The sequence below is a fragment of the Artemia sp. Qi Xiang Cuo genome, chromosome 11 (assembly GCF_049724085.1).
Source record: "Artemia sp. Qi Xiang Cuo chromosome 11, ASM4972408v1, whole genome shotgun sequence".
Lineage (NCBI taxonomy): Eukaryota > Metazoa > Arthropoda > Branchiopoda > Anostraca > Artemiidae > Artemia > Artemia sp. Qi Xiang Cuo.
In genome coordinates, this window is record NC_142804.1 from 54,880,955 (window position 1) to 54,901,541 (window position 20,587).

Sequence of the window (20,587 nt, forward strand, 5' to 3'; positions counted from 1 at the left end):
TATGACTCCAGGAAACCTTATATTTAGCCTGAGCTTGTCAAGCAGATAGCTGTGGAGTCTCCCACCTCCCACCCAAGGTTCAAAACTCGTTAAATTATGCCACAAAGGGTGATATTTCTTGACTTCCAGAGCCATATCCATAATTTTTTTTGGGGGATGGGGGTGGGGGGGGGCAAATTTACAAAAAAAAATTTAAAAATAGTGTCAAGAAGTAGTTTTGTGCATTTTTATTACGTTTTTAGGAGCTGGACAAACATTTTTTTGAGGGGGGGGGGCAAACCTCCTAAACCCTCCCCTGAATACGGCCTTGTTGAATTCTTTAGTTTCCTCGTTTCATCGGAAAAAATTTGGCGTTTAGTCCCTCAAAACAAATAAAGAAATAAATCAAAAATAAAAAAGACACCCTTTTACCCAGGGGGGAGGAAAAAAATCCCTTAAAAAGTGGAAAATATTAATTCAGGATAATACCCATAACCAAACACATACGCCAATTTTAGTAACGGAAGATGAGTCTGTACCTGATTATTTCCTCGCTTATTTCTGTTCATTTGAATGTAAATCTATCTGCAATGCATGTGACAATTTTTCCTGAAACCTTTCTCCTGAGATTTCTTTATAAGGCGCTTACTTAGGGTGGGGCGCTTCAGGCCTTCCGTTTCCTATTCCTTCCGAATCCTGGGGTTTTTCTGCACCACAATTCATCGCACTACAATACGTCGGATCATCAAAAAAATGGTGATTCGTAAGAAATTACATAAAATACGCGGAAAATCTAAAGTTGCTATATTCTCTACTTTCTCAGAGTAGGAGATTTTTTTCAAATTCTGTTAATTGAAGGTAATATAGAAAATATTATGTTTATGAGTCAAATTCAAGCGAATAATCTACATTGTAAAACGTATAGTTGGATAAATCTGTAGTAACACTACATTCCTCGATTTAAATTTTGAATTTTAATAGCATTTAAATTGTGTTTTTACTTCCTAAAAGGCAATTTATGCTTGACCTGAAGAACAGCCGATATTTCAAACAAGGTGGTGGAGCAGCTCATTCTTAAATCTTCTTGCGAGATTAATTTGAAAAATGTATTCCCTCTGGTTGTTATTAACGAACTATTGTTTGTATAATATATTTTTTCTATCCACCCTTTGAGGTAAGACGAACACAGTGTTTAAGTCAGAAATCAAAAATTACATCTGTTTCTCCATTTTTAAATACATTTTGGAAAAAGAAAAAACGAACTTAGAACTGACTTGAAACCCAATATAGATACAAAAACGTTGATTAGACATATAAATTGAATGGATTTTATTTAAAAGGGTGAGTTTTTAATACCTCTTTGCACTTTCTGAAAAGTGCCACAACACTGTTTTGGAATTAATGCAGCCGAACTCCCCCGATTTATAATTTTAGAATTCACTCCGTCAAAATATCTAATTAAAAAGCTGTTTAATGTTCGATCGTTTTTTGTTTTTTTTTTTGTTTTTTTATTAGGCATTTCTTTTTATTTGTCTGAGAGTCCTTAGGATAAAAAGCCTCTTAGACATTTATAAACCAAAGAGCTAAACAAGTTGAAAATGTAAAAAAGAGGACTTGGTCAAATTGGCATCTGAAAGGCTCGTTTAGTTTATTTAAACTAGTTATGCGTTTCATCAACTTAATTAGTTAGTTCTAGGAATCTATTTTGTGTGTTAGCAGCTCAGTTTTCAAACAGTCGACAGCTATTCGTTTAGGTAAATCCCAACGTATTAGTCAAAGATAAGAAAGTTAATCAATCAACTACATAATTATTACTTATAAATTTCATTGTAGTTCTGTTGCAACCGATTTGTGTTGGAAAACCTGATTATCAAATATTGACTGCAGTAATATTGAAGGTGGTATGATTACAAATGCTTCAGAAGAGTGCACAACCTGAAAAATACGTTTAACCCTTTCTGAAGCATTAAATTAAAAAAAAAATTTAAAAAAAATTTAAAAAAAAAAAAAAAAAAATTTAACTGAAAGGAAAGGAGAAACATAAAAACTCAAAACGAACAGAAATTATTCCGTATATGAAGGGTTGCCCCCTCATCAATACCTCGCTCTTTATGCTAAAACTGTTAGCACTTAAAAAAGCTTCCTTATCTAATTAAACGACCCCTGTGTTTTAGTAGCCGTTCTTAAAAACTTGGGACAAACAGTCAAACTTTAAACCTTAAGATACACGAATATATCTCTATATAAGGTGAATAGATTTTACATGGCTGGGAGATCGAGTAGAACTTTCAGTATATTTTGGAGGGGGGGGGTCCAGATAAAGGGACTATAAAGGAGAAAGGGTAGATTTATTTTTCTCTAGTATTCACAAAAGAGAATACACTACGCTTTTTCCTTTTTAGGGGGTGTCATCTAAAAGTTAGGGCTCTGGTGCTATTTCTCTCCATAATTTGTTTAAAATTTTGACGAAGACAATTCTATGAAATCAAAAAATGTATTATTAGAGGCCAAGCGCCAGCAAGTCAGTCAGCCTCATTAAGCGTAGCATCTTAAATTTAGAGGAGAAATCTAGATCGAATTCAAGGGACCACTCCTATTTATCACGTCTTTTATTTAGAGCTACGGGTTATAATTTAAGCTTGATAAAATAAATTGACATGCTGAATAGTTTAAATATCCTTTTGAGTTAATAATAGTGGCCGCAAAAATTACCGACATCGAATATGTCCCTTTTAAGCAAAAGAAGATGAAGGGCCAACTTTCTAACTCATTGTCTAATCAGATGTCCATTTATCTTAATGTGTTTGAAATGGTAAATTTGTAAAATGAGATTTGAATGAACTTTACTTGGTCTGATTTGAATAAAAGCGTTGCTCATTCGTTCTGATCTGAATTCCGTTTGTGACAGATCATAGCTCATCTGTTTATGCAGTAAAGAAACAAGAAAAAATCAAGATAGTTACATTTTAATGGGACAGGCAATGCCATCTCCTCCGTCAGATAATTTCCATAAAGATGAGTTTATTTGCTGGATTAATTCAAGAATTGTATCAGATTTGAGAGCGGTTTTTGACATTTGTATGCCTTCGAAAAGTTTTGGAATTGATATTGAGGTAATTTTTAATGCACTTACTGCAATCATATTTCTCAATCAGAGCCAGGCGGGGGGTGCTACGCAGTCTGCCACTTATGGACAGGATTTTACACCTTTGGTACAGCCTTATCAGGGACGTACGCAGGGGGGCTCCGGGCCCGCCCCACCCAGAAATCTCATGATTTTTTATTTTCCCATATTTTTTGATACTTCTCACAGAATAACGGATTTGAAGGATTCCCCCCCCGAAACAGATTCCTGCGTACGTGCCTGAGACTTATAATCCTTCAAACTTACCTTCAAGTTTAATTTGTGTCTACGCCCCACCTCGTGCCTCAAATTTGTATGTTGATCTATCATATAACCTCTCGCTGGGGCGTAAACAAGGGCGTTGGGGTCCGGGCACCCTAAAATACTAAATTTTCCGAATTTCTGGACAGTTCATTTTATAATTATCCATTAAATCTTATATTTTAATTATTCCCATCCCCCCCTGAAAGAAATACTTTGCGTACCTGCCTAACCTCTTGGCCTGAAAACACTTGAAACTATGTCTTTAAAGCTCTTCCTTCACTCAGGGTTGCCACCCCTAGCGATTCTTGTGTATTTCTAGTGTTTTTTTTTTACATTGCCTAAACAAACAATCACTAAATTTAAGCATAAATAGCTAGATTATTAGAGAAAATCACTATATCATAATAAAGGATAAATAAAATATAAATATTTTTTGTCCTTAGAACAAACATTTGAATATATACTACAAATGTCGGAATAAGCTGAAAATCAGTTATCAATTCAGTTAACAATTCAATTCAATTATCAATTTATCAATCAGTTAACAGATTTTTGATACGTTTTTTTAAGTTTTGTAAGTCTCCCCCTCGAAAAAAAAATTCTTTTGTGACCCACCAACCCTCCCTGCCCCCCGAAAAAAAATCCTGGATACGACCCTTGCTGGGGCACTCTTTACGTACCAAGGATGACAGATTGCCATAGATTGTACCGTTTCGCCATCCATCTGGGGTCAAAACATTAGTCAGGTTGTCCCCTAATTGGTTGAGACGAGGTCATAAGGGAGGATTTATAGGAAATTGGTACTTCATGGGAGGGGTAGAGAGTGAAACTTTGTATAGATTGGAATAGAGGAAGGGCATGCGCAGCTGTGTCGGTCTTAGGCGGCTTGGTAGTGCAGTAGTTTTTAGTGTTTGCAGTAGTAGTAGTTGTAAAGTTCTGAAATTGAATAGACTGAAAGGAGGAGTTTGTGCAGCTGTGTTGGCCTTAGATGGCTTGGTAGTGCAGTGAGTTGTTAGTGGTTGTAGTAGTATTAGTTGTGGTAGCTATATCAGATTAGGCTTTATAGTAAATTTAACAGCTCGATTGGTACTTAGTGACCACACTTTGTGGTTGAGCTGTAATGAAACCGGTTTTTGAAACCGAGATAAACGGCATCTGTGCAGGTATGTTTTAGTTAAATATTTAATATATAGAGGTGGTTAGGTTAGGTATGTAATACAATGCGTTCTGAGCGACCTGCTTTCCATAATTCTCTGTTGTAGTCCCTCTTTGTTGTTTTTTGTTGTGGTTTCCATAATTTTATAATAATAATAATATTTTTTTTAATTTTTTTAATAAATTTCGTTACTAAAGTATTATATTTTCATCATATTTGGGTATGTTTCAATATGTTTAACCTAACTTCACTTCTTTGATGAGGTCGCTATAACACGTAAGTGCCACTTGATTTTGTCATTCACCGGGTTTTTATTAAAAAACCTAGATATATGATTCAGCGATTCATTTCGAGTGATTCACTGATTCAGTTCGTTTCACCGCAACACAAAAGAAAGTACATTTTTTATGGATTCCAGTTCTGCGTCATTCGTTTATTTTAGATTTATCCATCAAAATATATTAGCATAAGAGAATTTTGACAGATATTTTCATTGCTTCCAAGTGATATTCCAGTGATTTCGGTGATTCCCTAAGTTGAATTCTGAACCGAGCTGTTTTAAAAACCAAGCAAAAAACAATACATCTTTAAAAAATTGAATAGTAACCTCCCAAAAAGAACTATGGCTCTGAAGACAGCCTACTCTAATAGTTAAAAGGTGGATTTTAACGGCTTGAAATAATTATTTGTTATTTTTTTTAATGAAACTTGATAAAATAACGGGCTTATGCTCTTTCACCACAGTTCAAGCTACGTTCTTACAAAATCTTACTTATATATAATTGGTGAGTATCCGTAACATTTATCCAATCACGTGAGGCTATACAAAGGGTAGCAAAAGCCAATATTTAACTGAGTTTATTTTTCATCATCACAAGAGGGTTTGCCCTGTTTTGTCTCACTGCTAAGGGGTCGAGTTGAAACTTTCAGGAAAAGTTTATTTCGGGAGAGAGCAATAATACCTATAATTTTGAGGGAAGGCGGCAAATTATTCTTTTTCTGCTTATTGGAAAAGAGTACAGTAGGCTATGTAGTTTTTGGCCTGCCGTTAAACAATTTTTTTTGGTGAAATATGTCAATAATATTGAAAAGTAGACCACTTAAGGTTTGCCATTAAAAAGGGTACTTATCTTGAATTCGATAAACATGCGAAGACTCGCATAGAGAATTTCAAAGATACCATTGGAAAAACAGGCTTCCGCTAGCAAGTGAGTTGTTGTTCACTCTGTGACAAAGATTAATTTTTTTTTTGGGGGGGGGGTGGTTGAAGTGTCAAAAAAGGTACTTAGGTTAGGTTACGTATTTAATGCATGCTGTGCTTTACACCCACCCCACCCCCTAATGTGCAAATATATAGCCCAAATTTGTTTCTAAACTATTATATTTTTCATTTCATTAGCATTAACGAAACTTCCCTCATCGCGTGTTTATCGGATTCAAGACAAGTACCAAAAAAAGTACCAGCCTAAGAGACTGTCCCATCATGTTTCTTAGTTTGAAAGGGTAAATTATAATATTATATACTATGCTTCTCTTCAATATCAATAATTCAGAGGTTTCACTAAAAAGAGCAAAATAAAAGCATTAAAAAATGACTTGGAACTTATTTTCTCTGAATTTGCTATAAAGTAAAAGATAATTTGTTTCTACCTACTGCCTAGTAAATGTTGAAATTTTTCTAGTCATTATGAAATGTGGGGTAGTCAACATACTTAGAAAATCTATAGAGGACTTTACCCTCCCCACTCGAAATTTCTGTCTGTTTCGTAAATAGTAATAAAAATACAAATAAACGGTTCTTACGTGTTATAGCGACTGCGCCAAAGAAGTTAAGTTAGTTTAATCCTAATGAAATATAACAAAATATGGTGAAAACATAATATTGCAGTAACAAAATTATGTAAACACTTAGGCTAGATTTATAAAATTTCCGAGATTTATAACCTAACCACCTCTATATATTAAATATTCAATTAAAATATACCACATTATAATGGGTAACTACCCCTCCCCTCTCAAACGACGCCCCTGCAGGTAGCAGGACACGAAAAATATTATTGAATTTGCACTTTTTGAGATCTAAAAGCTCTTTTAGATTTTCTTTTTAAAGAAATTTTTCAACGCCTATCTGAGCCTTGAACTTGGTTCAAATAGATTTAAAGACGATCAGTCTGAAAGACGCCATATAAACTTGTTTACAACCTGAATTTGCAATCTCATTTAAATAATTGCCGTTTCCTGTTATTCGCAACATTCCCTTCTTCAGAGGTAAACAGAAACTGGGTTGCTCCCCTTTCTTATTTTAGATCCAAGACAAGTTATATATAGAATAGTGTAATGTTATGGCGGAGAATGTGCTGATAACCAAGGTAACTTTGAACTTGTTTGGTAGTTTCAGGGATTAACGCAGTCAACACAGGTGGAAATTGGTATTTACAAAGTCGCGATTACAAAAATACTAGTAAGAATATTTTAAGCACAAATACAATAAGAACGGTATGATAAATGAAAGAAAGATGTTTTCCGTTACTAGACATTTTCGCTAGCGAAAAATGAACCAAATTCTGTGTAGACAGGGACAAAACACGTGAGTGTCAGTGGCGACAACAAAAATATCTTTGGAGTATTTTCATTGAAAAAACCTTTATTTTGTAATCTTAAAGTAAACATTAAGTTAGAAATGCGGCCCTATAGATTCTGAAAAATAGGCTACATTTTGCCCCTCCTCTAAGTTTTGATGGTAATGAGTTTGGCTGGTCTCCAAACTTAGCTCTCAAATACTTTAAGGAAACACTAGACGGCCAATCATTTTGATCAAAAGCTTCCGTCAATCAATTGATTAAAGCATGATTGACCGTCCAGGATCCGATTGAGTCATTCAAACTTTCTATCAACCACCGTCAACGCTTGACTCAAGCGTCAAACTGGCTCCTAGATGGTCAATTATACTTTAATCAGTTGATTGACGGACTATTTTGATCAAAATGATTGACCGTATAGGGTGTCCTTTTGGGTAGTTACACATCTCTCTTGAGATTATGGTTGCAGCAGCAGCTGCAACCTAGTAAAGAGCGAACCCACAGCCCATAGTAATCAAAAGTTGAAAATGTATTTTCTAAAAAACTGTCTAGTGAGAAAAAAATTTCATTTGACACTGAATCAGGAATGATAACTATTGTTTTGGTTAATTTTAGGAGTAAAAGTTTATTGCGAAAAGAAATTTATGGGGATTTCGGAAAAGAGCCAGGAACCCCTTGAAATTGGCGTCAAATCGAAATAGAAAAATCACTATTGGAATCAGCATAGTCCAAAACCTTTTGCAGGATAATCACAGTCCCCCACCTCGAACACCAAGGAAAATGACTTTTTTGCATGGGTAGAACGGATTTCTCCCCTTTTTTTTTTTAGAAGGGCCTGAGGGTGGTCAAAGCATCATAGAGCGGTACTTAACAGCTCCTTTGAAAGGAAATTAAATTTTTAAGTGTCATTTTTGATTGACCAACAAGATTGGAGGAAAAATAGCCCCAAATCCCTACAGGCCCCCTCCCCCAACTAGTCCTATAAAAATTTTGAGATTACCATTTTGTTTAAAATAGTTCAAAAATCCAATAAATGTGGTTTCGATCATGTTATGACTCTCCAGAGTTCATGAGGAAGAGATGTCTATGGTATCGGGCGTATCGATATGCAGCGTATCGTTACTGTCCGTAACCATATCCCAAATTTTATTTTTGGGAATTTGTATCTAAAGTTGTTTTTTTTAGTCATTTTCTAGGCTCATTTTTCAAAGCATGTTCCGGAAAGGTATCATCATTGCAACGGCAGCTGCAACCTAATAAAGAGCGAACCACAGCCCATAGTAACCAAAATTTAAAAAACGCGGTTTGAAAAAAAAACTGCATAGTGAAGAAAATTCCCATCTGACACGTGACTCAGGAACGTTAACTATTATTTCGATTCGTCTTAAAAGTAGAAGTTTATTGCGAAAAGAAATTTATGTTTATTTCAAAAAAAAGGCCTCACACCCCTTGAAAATGGCGTCATGTCAAAATGAAAAGTGTACCATTGGAATCAACATGGTCAAAACCTTGTACAGGGAAGTTACAGTCCCCCTTCTTGAACAACAAGGAAAATCACTTTTGCATCGGTAGCACTGATGTCTCCCGTTTTGTTGTTGTTTTTTTTTTCTTTTTTTTTCAACAGGTCTAGTGGGCTACCAGAACATCTCATAGAGATTCTTAATAGCTTATTCAAAAGCTATTTCTCATATCTACGTGCTTTTTATAAATTCTGCCATCTTCCAGTGCCATATGGCAGTATGGCAGTGCCATATGGCGAGTATTTCTCAAAGGGTGGCACTAGCAGGCTACCGGAATATCGTTGACAGCTCTTTTATAGCTCATATAAAAGATATTGCACATATTTACGTCTTTCATATAAATTCCACCATCATCAAGTTCAAATGGCATTAAAAACGGCCCTTTTGGTGTCGTGTCTCAAGTGGAAAAGCTTCAGGATAAAAAAAATTCTTTCCAACGAAATGTTTTGCTGGAACTCGAAGAAATAAAAAAAATCCAATTTTTCTGTTGGAATTGTGACTTCCTTATTTAATTCATAACAAGTCATAAAAAAAATCCAATTTTTCTGTTGGAATTGTGACTTGCTTATTGAATTCCAAGAAATCATTGAAATTATTAAAATTTATGTTCTTTTCAGTAGACAAAATGTAATTTTCCCCGTAAATAAGCTATATCAATCAACACGGTTTGAACTTCAACAGTAGTTTGAAGTTTCTTGAATATCATTTTAAATTTGATTATAGGACCATTGAAAGTAATATGTTCAGTATGAGCTCAATTAAAATACTTGATTAGAGCAGAAAAAGGGGAATTCTAATTGAATTTTGAGTATAAAAAGATAATTATAACAATAAGGAAATATACTTTTACTTTGAAATACGTTGAGCTTTCTTGTCTGCAAAATGAACACGCAGAAATTTATGTACAAAAATGATCATTTAACTTTTACAGTCGCTTTTTTAAATACATTTTTTGTGAGTTTCTGTAGGTAGAAAAATTATTTAGATCCTATCCTAACGTAAACAGTACTAACGGTGAAAATACATTGCTTTCTGAATTCAATTTTTTCTAATTAAGAACGAAAATCCTTTTGTGGGAACAACTTGTGTTTTTGCGATGAACGTCATTTTTGTAATGAGACCCAAAAAGCGTTTAAAAAAAAGTTGCTCCCTGGATTTGGCATAAATTTGCTGCTTACGCTGAATAACCAAGTAAGCAAATATATTGAAGAAAAGAAGACGCCTATAAGGGTATTTTAGTCCTTTACGTACACGTAAAGGAACCAAAAGCTTCCCCCAAAAAGAAAATTTTCTAAAATGGTGCATATTTCAACTGCACTCAGAAATACTGCACTTTAATAGCATGAATCGTGCTTCAAAAAATCCGATTTGCTGCAGGATTAATTAAAAAATAGGACGTTAGCCCAATAAGTTTTATCAAACAGTTCATAGTGTTAAACTGTAATTAAGCAGCGACTCAGCTCAATTGTAACCGAAACTCAAAAATGGAATTTTGATAACAATTGATAAGAATAGGGTTTTTATGCAGATTGCAAATATATATTTTCATTACGTTTAATATCTACCCACCAAAGGCTCCAAGCCTAAGAAGAAAAGGGGATTTTGATCGATTAAGGGATTTTGAGAACAGGGAGCCTAATTTTCTAAAAAGGGAGAAATACACCCCCCTCCCCCAAAAAAAGTCAAAAAGTCTTAATTTAAATTAGACCTTCAGATTCAGCGTCCCAACAACTTACTCTTAAAAGTCTAACTTAATAATATAAGTTGTTCTTGAGACATTACTAAAACGAAACAATAGTAAAAAAAGAGAAAAACGAGGATTATAAAAGCCAGAGCATTTATACAGAGCATTTTAAAAACTAAACGTTTTCCAGGTAAAACATCATCACAGATTAGGTTAGGTTGCAAAATGTGATTTTTTTTAATATTTAAGTAAAAACGATCAGAATTAATTAGTTCATTATAAATGGGGCTTAAATAGGTCTCTCCCGTGTCTCTATTGAGAGCAACCTTTCGGTTAATGTACTTTTTTATCTCAACTGCCTCCCTGAAAACTTGGATGAGACCTTTAACAGGGGCAATAATGGAGGTGTTATCGAATAAAACGAAATGGTGCGGGTTGTCATACACATGCTGAGCCAAGGCGGAATCAAAAGTCTCAGGCCTTTGGCATAGTTCCATAGCTTTGTCGATTGAGGACCTGTGTTCCAACAATCTCTCCCCCAATTGCTGATGGGTTCTTCCAACATAGAAACAGCCGCAAGAACATGGAACCCTATAAACACCACTGCCCAAAATAGGGCTCGTTTTATCGTTACCGCTGTTAAAATAGTTCTGGATTTTATTAGAATTTTTGAAGGTGACATTTAAGTTATGTTTTTTAAGAATTCTTTGCAATTTGTCACCTAATTTGGGAAAATAGGGCAAAACAGTAAAAACTTTTTTTTATCACCCACTAAAGGGATGATATCCGTTGGAGGTTGTGGAGATGATGAATCATTTTCTGCCTTTTTTTGTCTTTTTTCTATGATGGATTCCAGTAACTTGATGGGATATCCATTTCAAAACAAAATGTCCTTCAGATGTCAATTCAAAATTTCAATTCTGGGATTATATGAGCTTTTGAACAAATTCTTATTATACGATCAACTAAATATATAAATGCTCCTCTTTTTACACAAGGAGGGTGATTGGAAGAAAAATGCAAATAACTATCATTATTTGTACGTTTTCTATAAATTGAATATTCAAGGCTGAGAGATTTATTGAAGATTAAGACGTCTAAAAAAGGCAGTTTCTGGATTATCTTCCACTTCCAAGGTGAAATGATAGTTGGAATCGAAACCATTAAGATGAAGTAAAAAAGCGTTATGGTCTATCTCCGTGATTCAACACAGAGATAACATCATGAAAAAACCGACACCAGCCTCACGGTTGCAAAGGACAAGTATCGAAATTGGAGTTTTCAATAAATTCCATGTAAAAAGTGGCCAAAAAAGGTGAAAGGCTCGTACCCACAGGGAGCCCATTTTTTTGGGCGAAAAATTGATTGCCGTACCGAAAATATAAAGAATATCTGTTGCAAAGGCGAACAAGTCGCATAATGGTTTCAATATTTAATGTTTTGTAATCCATCCGGTCAATATTATCTTCTAGTATCTTTTGAAGGGGAAATTCACATTTTTTTATATCCCATGATGTATACAATGAAAAGGCATCAAAACTGGCCAAAATTGTGTATTTTTCTATATCAAGGGTTTTAATTTTTCCACAAGGTGTACTGAATTTTTAATGTAAGAAGCTTGCGTCGACATAAGAGGAAGAAAAATTGTGGCTAACCATTTTCCCAGTCTGGAAGCTGGCGAACTATAAGAGGCCACAATTGAGCGCAGAGGAACTCCATCTTTGTGAATTTTTTGGAGACCATAGAATTAAGGAGCGGAGCAACCTTTAGGGTAAAACATTTTGTACATTTGTGGAGTAACGAGTCTTTCTTATTGTAAAATTCCCAGCTCTTTTCGTACTTCACGGGTGAACTTGTCGGTGGGGTATGACTCTATAGGTTTATAAGTGTGAGTGTCGGACAAAATATCCGTAACTTTTTTATTATATGAAATTTTATCAAGGATAACAATTTTATTCCCTTTGTCAGCCCTGGTGATAATGATGTAGAAATTATTTGAGACATTGCTTTGTCACCTTTTTGAAAGTTCACATGCTCATAGATTGTTTTGATTTAATTCAGCGTCCGCCTAAATCTTCCTTATATTTGGTCAAACAGTTCGTGATAACGAACTGTAAGTAAGGAGCGACCCGGCTCAATGGTAACCGAAAGTCTAAAAAACGGAATTTTGATACCAATAGATACATCAAAAGACTCACATTTTAATTGTGATTTCAAATATATTAGTTTCATCAAGTTTAATCTTACCCATCAAAAGTTACAAGCCTGAGAAAATTTGGCTTATTTTCTAAAAAAGGAGAAAAGACCCCCTAAAAGTTATAGAACCTTGATGAAAATCACACCATCATATTCAGCGTATCAGAGAACCCTACTATAGAGGTTTCAAGCTCCTATCTACAAAAATATAGAATTTTCCATTTTTTGCCTGAAGAGGGATCACGGATGTGTTCTTAATTGTTTTTTTTCTTTTCCCCAGGGGTAATCGTATTGAACCAGTGGTCCTAGAATATCATGAGAGGGCTCATTCGAACAAAAATTAAAAGTTCTGTTGTCCTTTCTAATTGACCAAAAAAATTGGAAGGCAACTGGAGCCATTTCCTTACTCATTTTTTTCTCGAAGTGACCCGATCAAAACTTCGAAATGGCCATTTTTTTCGGCATTGGCAAAAACTGATCAAATATGTTTTTGAAGATGACTTAATCTCCCACAGTTCCCGGGGGAAGGGCTACAAGTTATAAACTTTGCCCATTGTTTACATAGTGTTGGTTATTGGCAAGTATACAGGCGTTTTCGGGAAGATTTTTTTTTTCGAGTGGGGGGTCAGGATTAGAGTAGGGGTTACATGGGAGGATCTTTCCAAGGAAGATATTTCCTGGGGGGAAGGGACAGTTTTATGAAGGGGGTGCCGGAATTCCCAGCATTATTTAAAAAACGATCAGAAATTAAATAAAAAAACAAGTTTTTTTTAAACTAAAAGTAAGGAGAAACATTAAAACTTAAAACAAACAGAAATTATTACGTGTGTAAGGGGGTTCGCTCCCTAGTCAATACCTCGCTCTTTACGCTACAGTTTTTTTTAGTACTTTCAAAAGAGCCATCTATTCTAATTAACCGGTCTTTGTGATTCAGGGGTTTGTGATTCGGACAAAATTCAAACTTTAACGTAAAGAGCGAGGTATTGACTAGGGAGCGAACTCCCTAATATACGCTAATAAAAACATACGAATATAGATTTAATTCGTAAGTTATGTTAAAACAAATTTCGAGAAAGCCATTTAGCCAAAAAAGGAAAATTAATATGCGAATTTCGTTTTAATTATTCATGTACGGTGAGCCAAAATCAAAGCTGCATTAATTCAAAAACGTTCAGAAATTAAATAAATAAAAACAAGTTTTTTTAACTGAAAGTAAGGAGCGACATTAAAACTTAAAACGAACAAAAATTATTCCGTATATGAAAGGGGCTTTCCCCTCCTCAACGCCTCGCTCTTTACGCTAAAGTTTGACTCTGTCTCACAACTTTATTTTTTAAAACCTTAAAAACTTTAGTGTAAAGAGCGAGGCGTTTAGGAGGGGAAAGCCCTTTTCATATACGGAATAATTTCTGTTTGTTTTAAGTTTTAATGTCTCTCCTTACTTCCAGTTAAAAAAACTTGTTTTTTTTAGTTAATTACCTTAAGAGATTCAGAAGATTCTCTTCTACCCGAAGAGATTGTTATATGCTCTTTGGACTATTGGTTACAAAATGGCTATCCCATGATTACGATCGAATGCGTTAGGCAGAAAAAGGATGTCAGGGAGGGGGTGTTATTTTCACTCCATCGCATTTGACTCTTAAAAGGGAACTAGAACTGTAAATTTCCAATCAAAACAGCTTCCTCTAAAGTTCACAAGACCACTCACTTCATAAAAACCTTACATACCCCCGGGGCATAAGTTACAAACCTTACCCCTTGACTCTGGAGGGTGTTTCAAACCCAAAGCCCTTGTTGTGTGATCTCTGAACTATTTTTGAACAAATTACTATCTCCAAAATTTTAATCGGATGCATTTGGGGAGAATATGGCGTAGGGGGTATCTGCCCTCCGACAATTTTGACTCTAAAAAGGGCACTTGAACTTCCAATTTACAATCCGATGAGCTGATTTCTAATCCTCGGAAGTTTATACGACCATCCTTTCCATAAAACCTTATATGCCCTCGAGGCACAACTTACAACCTTTAGCCTGAAAGCTGTGGGTTGGGAGAAGGGGGGGGTTCTCATCCTCAAAGATATGATTTCCGGACCTTTAAACTACGTCAGACAAAATAGCTATCTCGAAATTTTGATTGGAGGTATTTGGGAAAATGATGGGCATAGGGGGCGGGATGGTTGTCTTCCAATTACTTTCAATTTTTGAACAGGGTAATTGAATTCAAATTTAATTTTGAATCGAATGAGCCCTTTTTGAAGTTTCTACTACAACACATAGTCATGTTAAAAATCAGATGTATTTCGGGGAAATACGACGTGCGTATATATGTGTGTTGGGGGAAGGGTATCTGCCCTCCAGTAACTTTGCCTCTTAAAAAGGGCACTAGAATTTCTTATTTCCAAGCCAATAAGCCCCCTCCAAAGTTTATACCACCACCCTTTCCATTTAAACCTTATTATGCCCCGTGGCATAACTTACAACCTTTGCCCCGAGGAGCTGTGGAGGGAGGGGGTTGTCATCTTCAAATACATAATTACCGGACCTTTCAACTAAGCTGAACAAAATGGCTGTCTCAAATTTTTTAGTGGACGTGTCTGGGGGAATGATAGGCAGGGGGGGGGGTAGCTGCCCTCCAATCACTTTAACTCTTAAAAAGTGCACTAAAGCCTCTGATTATCAATCCAATAAGCTCCCTCCGAGGCTTATACGACCACCCATTCTATAAAAATCCCTATATGCCTCGAGGGCATAACTTACAACCCTTGCCCTGAGGGTGTTGGGAGGGAGGGGGGTGATTGTTATCCTCAAAGACGTATTATCTGGACCTTATAACTACGCTGAACAAATTGGTTATCTCAAAATTATGATTGGATGTGTTTTGGGAATGATGGGCGTCGGAGTAGCTACACACCTATCACTTTGACTCTTAAAATGGCAGTAGGACTTCTGATTACCAATCAAATGAACCCCCTTCGAAGCTTATCTACTTACAGTCTACTTAATACTTACATAGCATAACTGTCAACCCTTGCCCTGAGGGCTGTGGGGGTTATTATCTTCAAATACACACTAACTGGACCTTTCAACTACGCTGAACATAATGACATCTAAAACTTTTTAGTAGATGTGTTTGGGGGAAGGATGGACGTAGGGGTGAGGGGGGGGGTCAGGTGCCCTCCGATCACTTTGACTCATAAAAAGATCCCTAGAACATCTGATTACCTATCTAATAAGCCCCTCCGAAGCTTATACGACCACCCCAAGAGCATAACTTACAACCCTTGCCCTGAGGGCTGTGGGGGGTTGTCATCCTCAAAGACATAATTTCCAGACCTTTCAAATACGCTGAACAAAATGGCTATCTCAAAATTTTTATTAGGTGTGTTTGGCGAAATGATGGGTGTGGGGAGGCTGGTTTCCCTCCAATCGCTTTTGACTAATAAAAAGGGTACTATCCCTCTAAATTTTCATTGAAGCTGTTTTTGAAGTTTCTACGACAAGTCCTTCTATAAAAAGTGCCCTGGTCTAAAACAAACAAACAAACAAACGAACCAAAAAAAAATATATAAATAATATATTGTGCCCACATTACTTAGGCAGCGCTATTGCGCTGCCTACGATAACTGAAGACTGAGGCAACTCTCATCTCAATTGTGTTTACCATATATTTGATACTTAGGAGAGTCTTTCTTTTAAAACAACTGCTTTTTAATAACTGTCCAAAACAAATTATATATTATATCAGTTATAACGCTGTCATGTAAATCCGTAAAGTGTAACCCCATCTTGAACTACCACCGTCGAATGTTCATCATTATAATTTTTGTTTTATTTTAGATGAATCAGAAATGCAAGGTTTGCGGCGAACCGGCCGCGGGTTTTCACTTTGGCGCTTTCACCTGTGAGGGGTGTAAGGTTTGTGTTGTTTCATTTTAGTTCATCACAATTAAGCTGTTTCTAAACTTGGCTTTTATAATTTTTACTACACCCTATTATATATTTGCAAGGAAAATAGTCTTGTTGAAAGACAACAAATTTCGTAAAGTAAATTTTGAACTAGATTCTATTTTCTTGTTCGATAAAAAAGAGCAACTCTTCTCAACTGAAAGTAAGGAGCAAAATTTAAACTTAAGACAAACATATATTTTATATATGGCACTGAGGTACCGAGGAGGGTTGCTACCTCCTCAGTACCTCGCTCTGCACGCTAGTGGTTTTTAAACTTTAAGCAAAACTCCTTATTCAAATTAAACGGTCCCTGTGTTTCAGGATTCGTTCTTAAGGAATCCGGACAAAGAGGTAAACTTTAGCATAAGGAGCGGGGTATTGAGGAAGGGGTAACCCCCCTCGTATACGGAATAATTTCTACTCGTTTTAAGCTTTAGTGTTGCTCCTTACTTTCTGTTGAAAAAACTTTTTTTACTTAATTTCTAATGGATTTCAAAATAATGCTGGGAATTCCAGCACTCCTCCTTGAAAATCCCCCCCCCAAAAGAAAAATTCCTCAAAGTAAAGCTCTTCCCTCGTAAAATATCCTCCCCCCGAAAAATTCCCCCTGGAAAATTCTATCCTCGCTGAAAATCTAAAATTTACTTTTTAAAAACTTTTCCGCATGCTGACCAATGGTCTGCGTTGCGCAGGTACCGATCTCCTGATTCAATGCCTTCGGCCAGGAGTGCAATGCGTGGCTGAAAATCCCCCAGGAAAAATTTCTTGCGAACGATTCTACCTTAACAATTCTCTTTAATAGGTTTTCAATTGATAACGACTTTCTGATCGTTTTTCAAATTATGTTGGAGATCCACCCTCCATGGAAAATATTTCCCAGAAATTCCCCATCCTCAGTGGAGAATTGTTCCCACGAAAATTCCCCCACGAAAAATTCTCCTGAGGAAAATTTACCCCCCCCCCCCACTATAGAAAAATCCTCCAGACAGTTCTAACCCTTCTGAAAATTTCCCCCGGAACATCTCAATATGTTAAATTTGATCGGCAAAGACAAAGTAAGACAAATAAAAAGAGTTTCTTGTAGGAACTCTCATGAATTTGCCAGTGTAAAATTTCACCTTGAAGGCTTACCCCAGGAAATTTTCTTCCCCACGAAAAATTCTATCGGCTGGAAAATCCCCCAAACTGAAATCCCCCCCCCCCCCAAAAAAATAGAATGTCTGTATACTTCCGAACATCCGACGGGTAAATTTTGTAACTTACAGCCATTTTCCCGGGGGCTGTGGTGGGTCATGTTATTCCCAAAGGCAAAGTTTTTAACCTTTAAACTATGCTGAACAAAATGACTATCTCAAAATTTTGATTGGACAACTTTTGGGAAATACGGGGCGTGGGAGGGGGTTAGCTGCTCTCCAATGGTTTTGGACACTTTTGACTTAGGTAAAACTTTTCATTTTCGATGAAATTATCCCTCTCTTGATATTCAAGGATTACTGGTTCGATACAATCACCCTGGGGAAAAATACAAATAAACACGCATCAGTGTTTTTTTCCTGGCAAAAAAAAAAAAATTCACATCTCAACTCCCTAAGACCCCCAAAAGGCGAGATTCTGCTTTAGTTTAAAATTTTATCTGGCAAAGTCCCTGAGCCATGTCTTGGAGCCAAAGAGGGCCTCAAAAGTGGCCAAACAACTTTTTAAGTTGTGGCCCACTAACACAGTTTTGGAAAACCATAAATAGGGATTCCCGATCGGTTTTAAAATTACATGTAGGCAGGCCCAGGAGAACCTTAAAAAAGACAATTTTGAAAAATCATAAGTTGTGTTGATTTGTGACTCCAGAATCTGTGAGTTATATCCATCTATGTCTCACCTATCTACTATTCGAAACAGCATATCGTGTGTATGGCCAAATGTTACATCGTTTTTCATTGTGCTTTAGATTAGCTTTGCTCATGTAAGCCATAAATGTCTCCATCGGAGCAAAAATAACATTTGTTAAAGGTGCGGTAATTTGAATTTACTAACAATACTAAACTGAACTTATTCTCGTCTCGCATTCCTAAGTCGTAACTACTAAAACAAAGCAACACAGTAAGCACTCGAGATAGAATTTAGAGAAAGCAAACGTAATCGAAAATAAAAATTGAAAGTAATATTGGCTGCATCGATTTGTGACACTCAAAGATGGGCCTAAGATTTGCTAGTCTCTGATAAGCTTGAAGCTTACAGAACATGTAGACAAGGCTGGGTAGCATGGGCGTAGGCAGAATTAGGCAGCATATTGTCTAGGGGGGGGCAGTCGACAGTGTGATGGAGTTTTATCAACTGCTTTTTCAAAACCATCTGCTTTTTCAGCCATATCTAATGTAAATTTGAAGGTCTAGGGGGTCAGTTACCCCCCCCCCCCCTGCTCCCCCGTCCCTACGCCCATGCCGGGTAGGCCTCAATGAAACAAGGTACTTGGAAACAAGGTAGTTTGGTCGCATCGATATTTGCTAACACCTCAAAGTCGGCCAGCAAATTTCGCTTTCTCCTATTGTATCTAGATAATATCTATTATTTATATACTGTGCTTTCTCCTATTAACATAAACTTACAGGGCATGTAGAAAGAGACTAGGGGAACACAACGAAAACAAAAATATATAAAAAAAATGTTGTAATAATTCGTGAGGCCCCAAATAGACCGTATTTTCTGTTTACGATTGGATGGTGACTTACTGGGCAAAGTAGTCAAATATAAGAAATTACTTCACAAAAAAGATGGGTAGCCTACTGTTCTATTATCTGTAACACACGCGCGAAGTGAAGTTTGGTTAATGCTAATGAAATGAAACAAAATAGAATGAAAATATAGTAGTCCAGAAACAAATTTGAGCTATATATTTGCACATTAGGGGGGGGGGGTTGTAAAGCATAGTTTATATTAAATACGTAACCTAACCTAATCCAACCTAGGTACCTTTTAGTCCCCTAAACCACGAAAAACTAAAGATTAAATATAGTTCCCGGAGTGACACAATCATTTATAATGTCAATCTTTATACAGCGTCTCGTATAAGTACCGGCTACCTTCGCGCGTGTGTTACAGATAATAGTACAGTACCAAAATATGTTTCACTAGTTTGTGGCACCCCGGAGCGAGCCAAAAGCCGTTTTTCTCCGATTAGCATGAAACTTCAGGGTAAGTAAACTGGACCAAGTCGACCTTGGTAAGGGTCGACTTACCAAGTCGACACTTTGGAAAAAATTGACTGCATCGATTCTTGGGGCTATAGGTTCTATTTTTTTGGGGGGGGGGGGCTGAACTGCTTGAAATTTCAAGGGTATACGAGGCCAAGGGAGTCTCCTTCGAGGAAAGCATTATGGTCCTATTGACTCTTAACGTCTGGTTAACGTCGAAGGAGAAATCTTTTTGATCACCTCGACATACATTTATTTTAACAAACAAAGAGTTACAACAAAATAGAAAATAAGGAAATTTTTTAAATATTATGGTGGGTTAGCATATGTGTTTTATCCAAGGTGTTCTGTAGGATGGCTTCAGAAATATAAATGACCTAAATTACTTAGATCTTCAGTCCATATAAATAAAATGTGTCTCCTCTTCCACGCAAGTTTTCTAGTTAAATTATCATTAAAAAACAGTGGTTGACTGAACGTTTTGACAGAATATTCAAATTTTACCCAAAATATTATTTTTTAGTTCAAAATTTTAGTCCTTTAGCAAAAAAAATAACTAAAACTACATGAACATTCCTAAAGTAACCAACAATGGACGTATGTCAATAAAAAATAAATCGGAAATAATTAAAGGTGATGTTTTAATAAGAAAAAAAAGTTTTTCAAAGCTTAGTCGAAACTGCTTGCTCCAACAATTACCGATGTCCATTTTAAAAGTTTTATTTAGGCACCAAATTTCTAAATATTCGAGTAAAATAGGGCCAAATAGAAAGTTTTGACAAAAAATATTGGTCTTTCAAACGAATAAATTAAATTGGTAGTAACACAGGCTATTATTGTAATAAATGTTGTTTTTTAATTTTTTCTAATCTTTATTTGTCTCAGGATTTTCTTCTTTTTGTTGTTGATGTTTTGACAAATAAAATTATTTTCAGAGAACTACAAATGACCC

The 20,587-nt window shown here is 36.0% G+C and overlaps 1 protein-coding gene across 3 annotated transcripts in view; it reads left to right on the forward strand.

Moving 5' to 3' along the window:
* Positions 1-20,587, forward strand: part of LOC148947148 (nuclear receptor subfamily 1 group D member 1-like) — a 40,810-nt gene that overhangs the window by 13,712 nt on the left and 6,511 nt on the right. For 2 of the 3 annotated variants that reach the window (XM_089097285.1, XM_089097287.1), the window contains exon 2: positions 16,340-16,417. In XM_089097285.1, the coding sequence (XP_088953411.1) occupies positions 16,340-16,417 (78 nt within the window). Of the gene's footprint in view, positions 1-6,824; positions 6,893-16,339; positions 16,418-20,587 lie in introns of those variants that run through there. The other variant, XM_089097286.1, reaches the window with a different exon arrangement.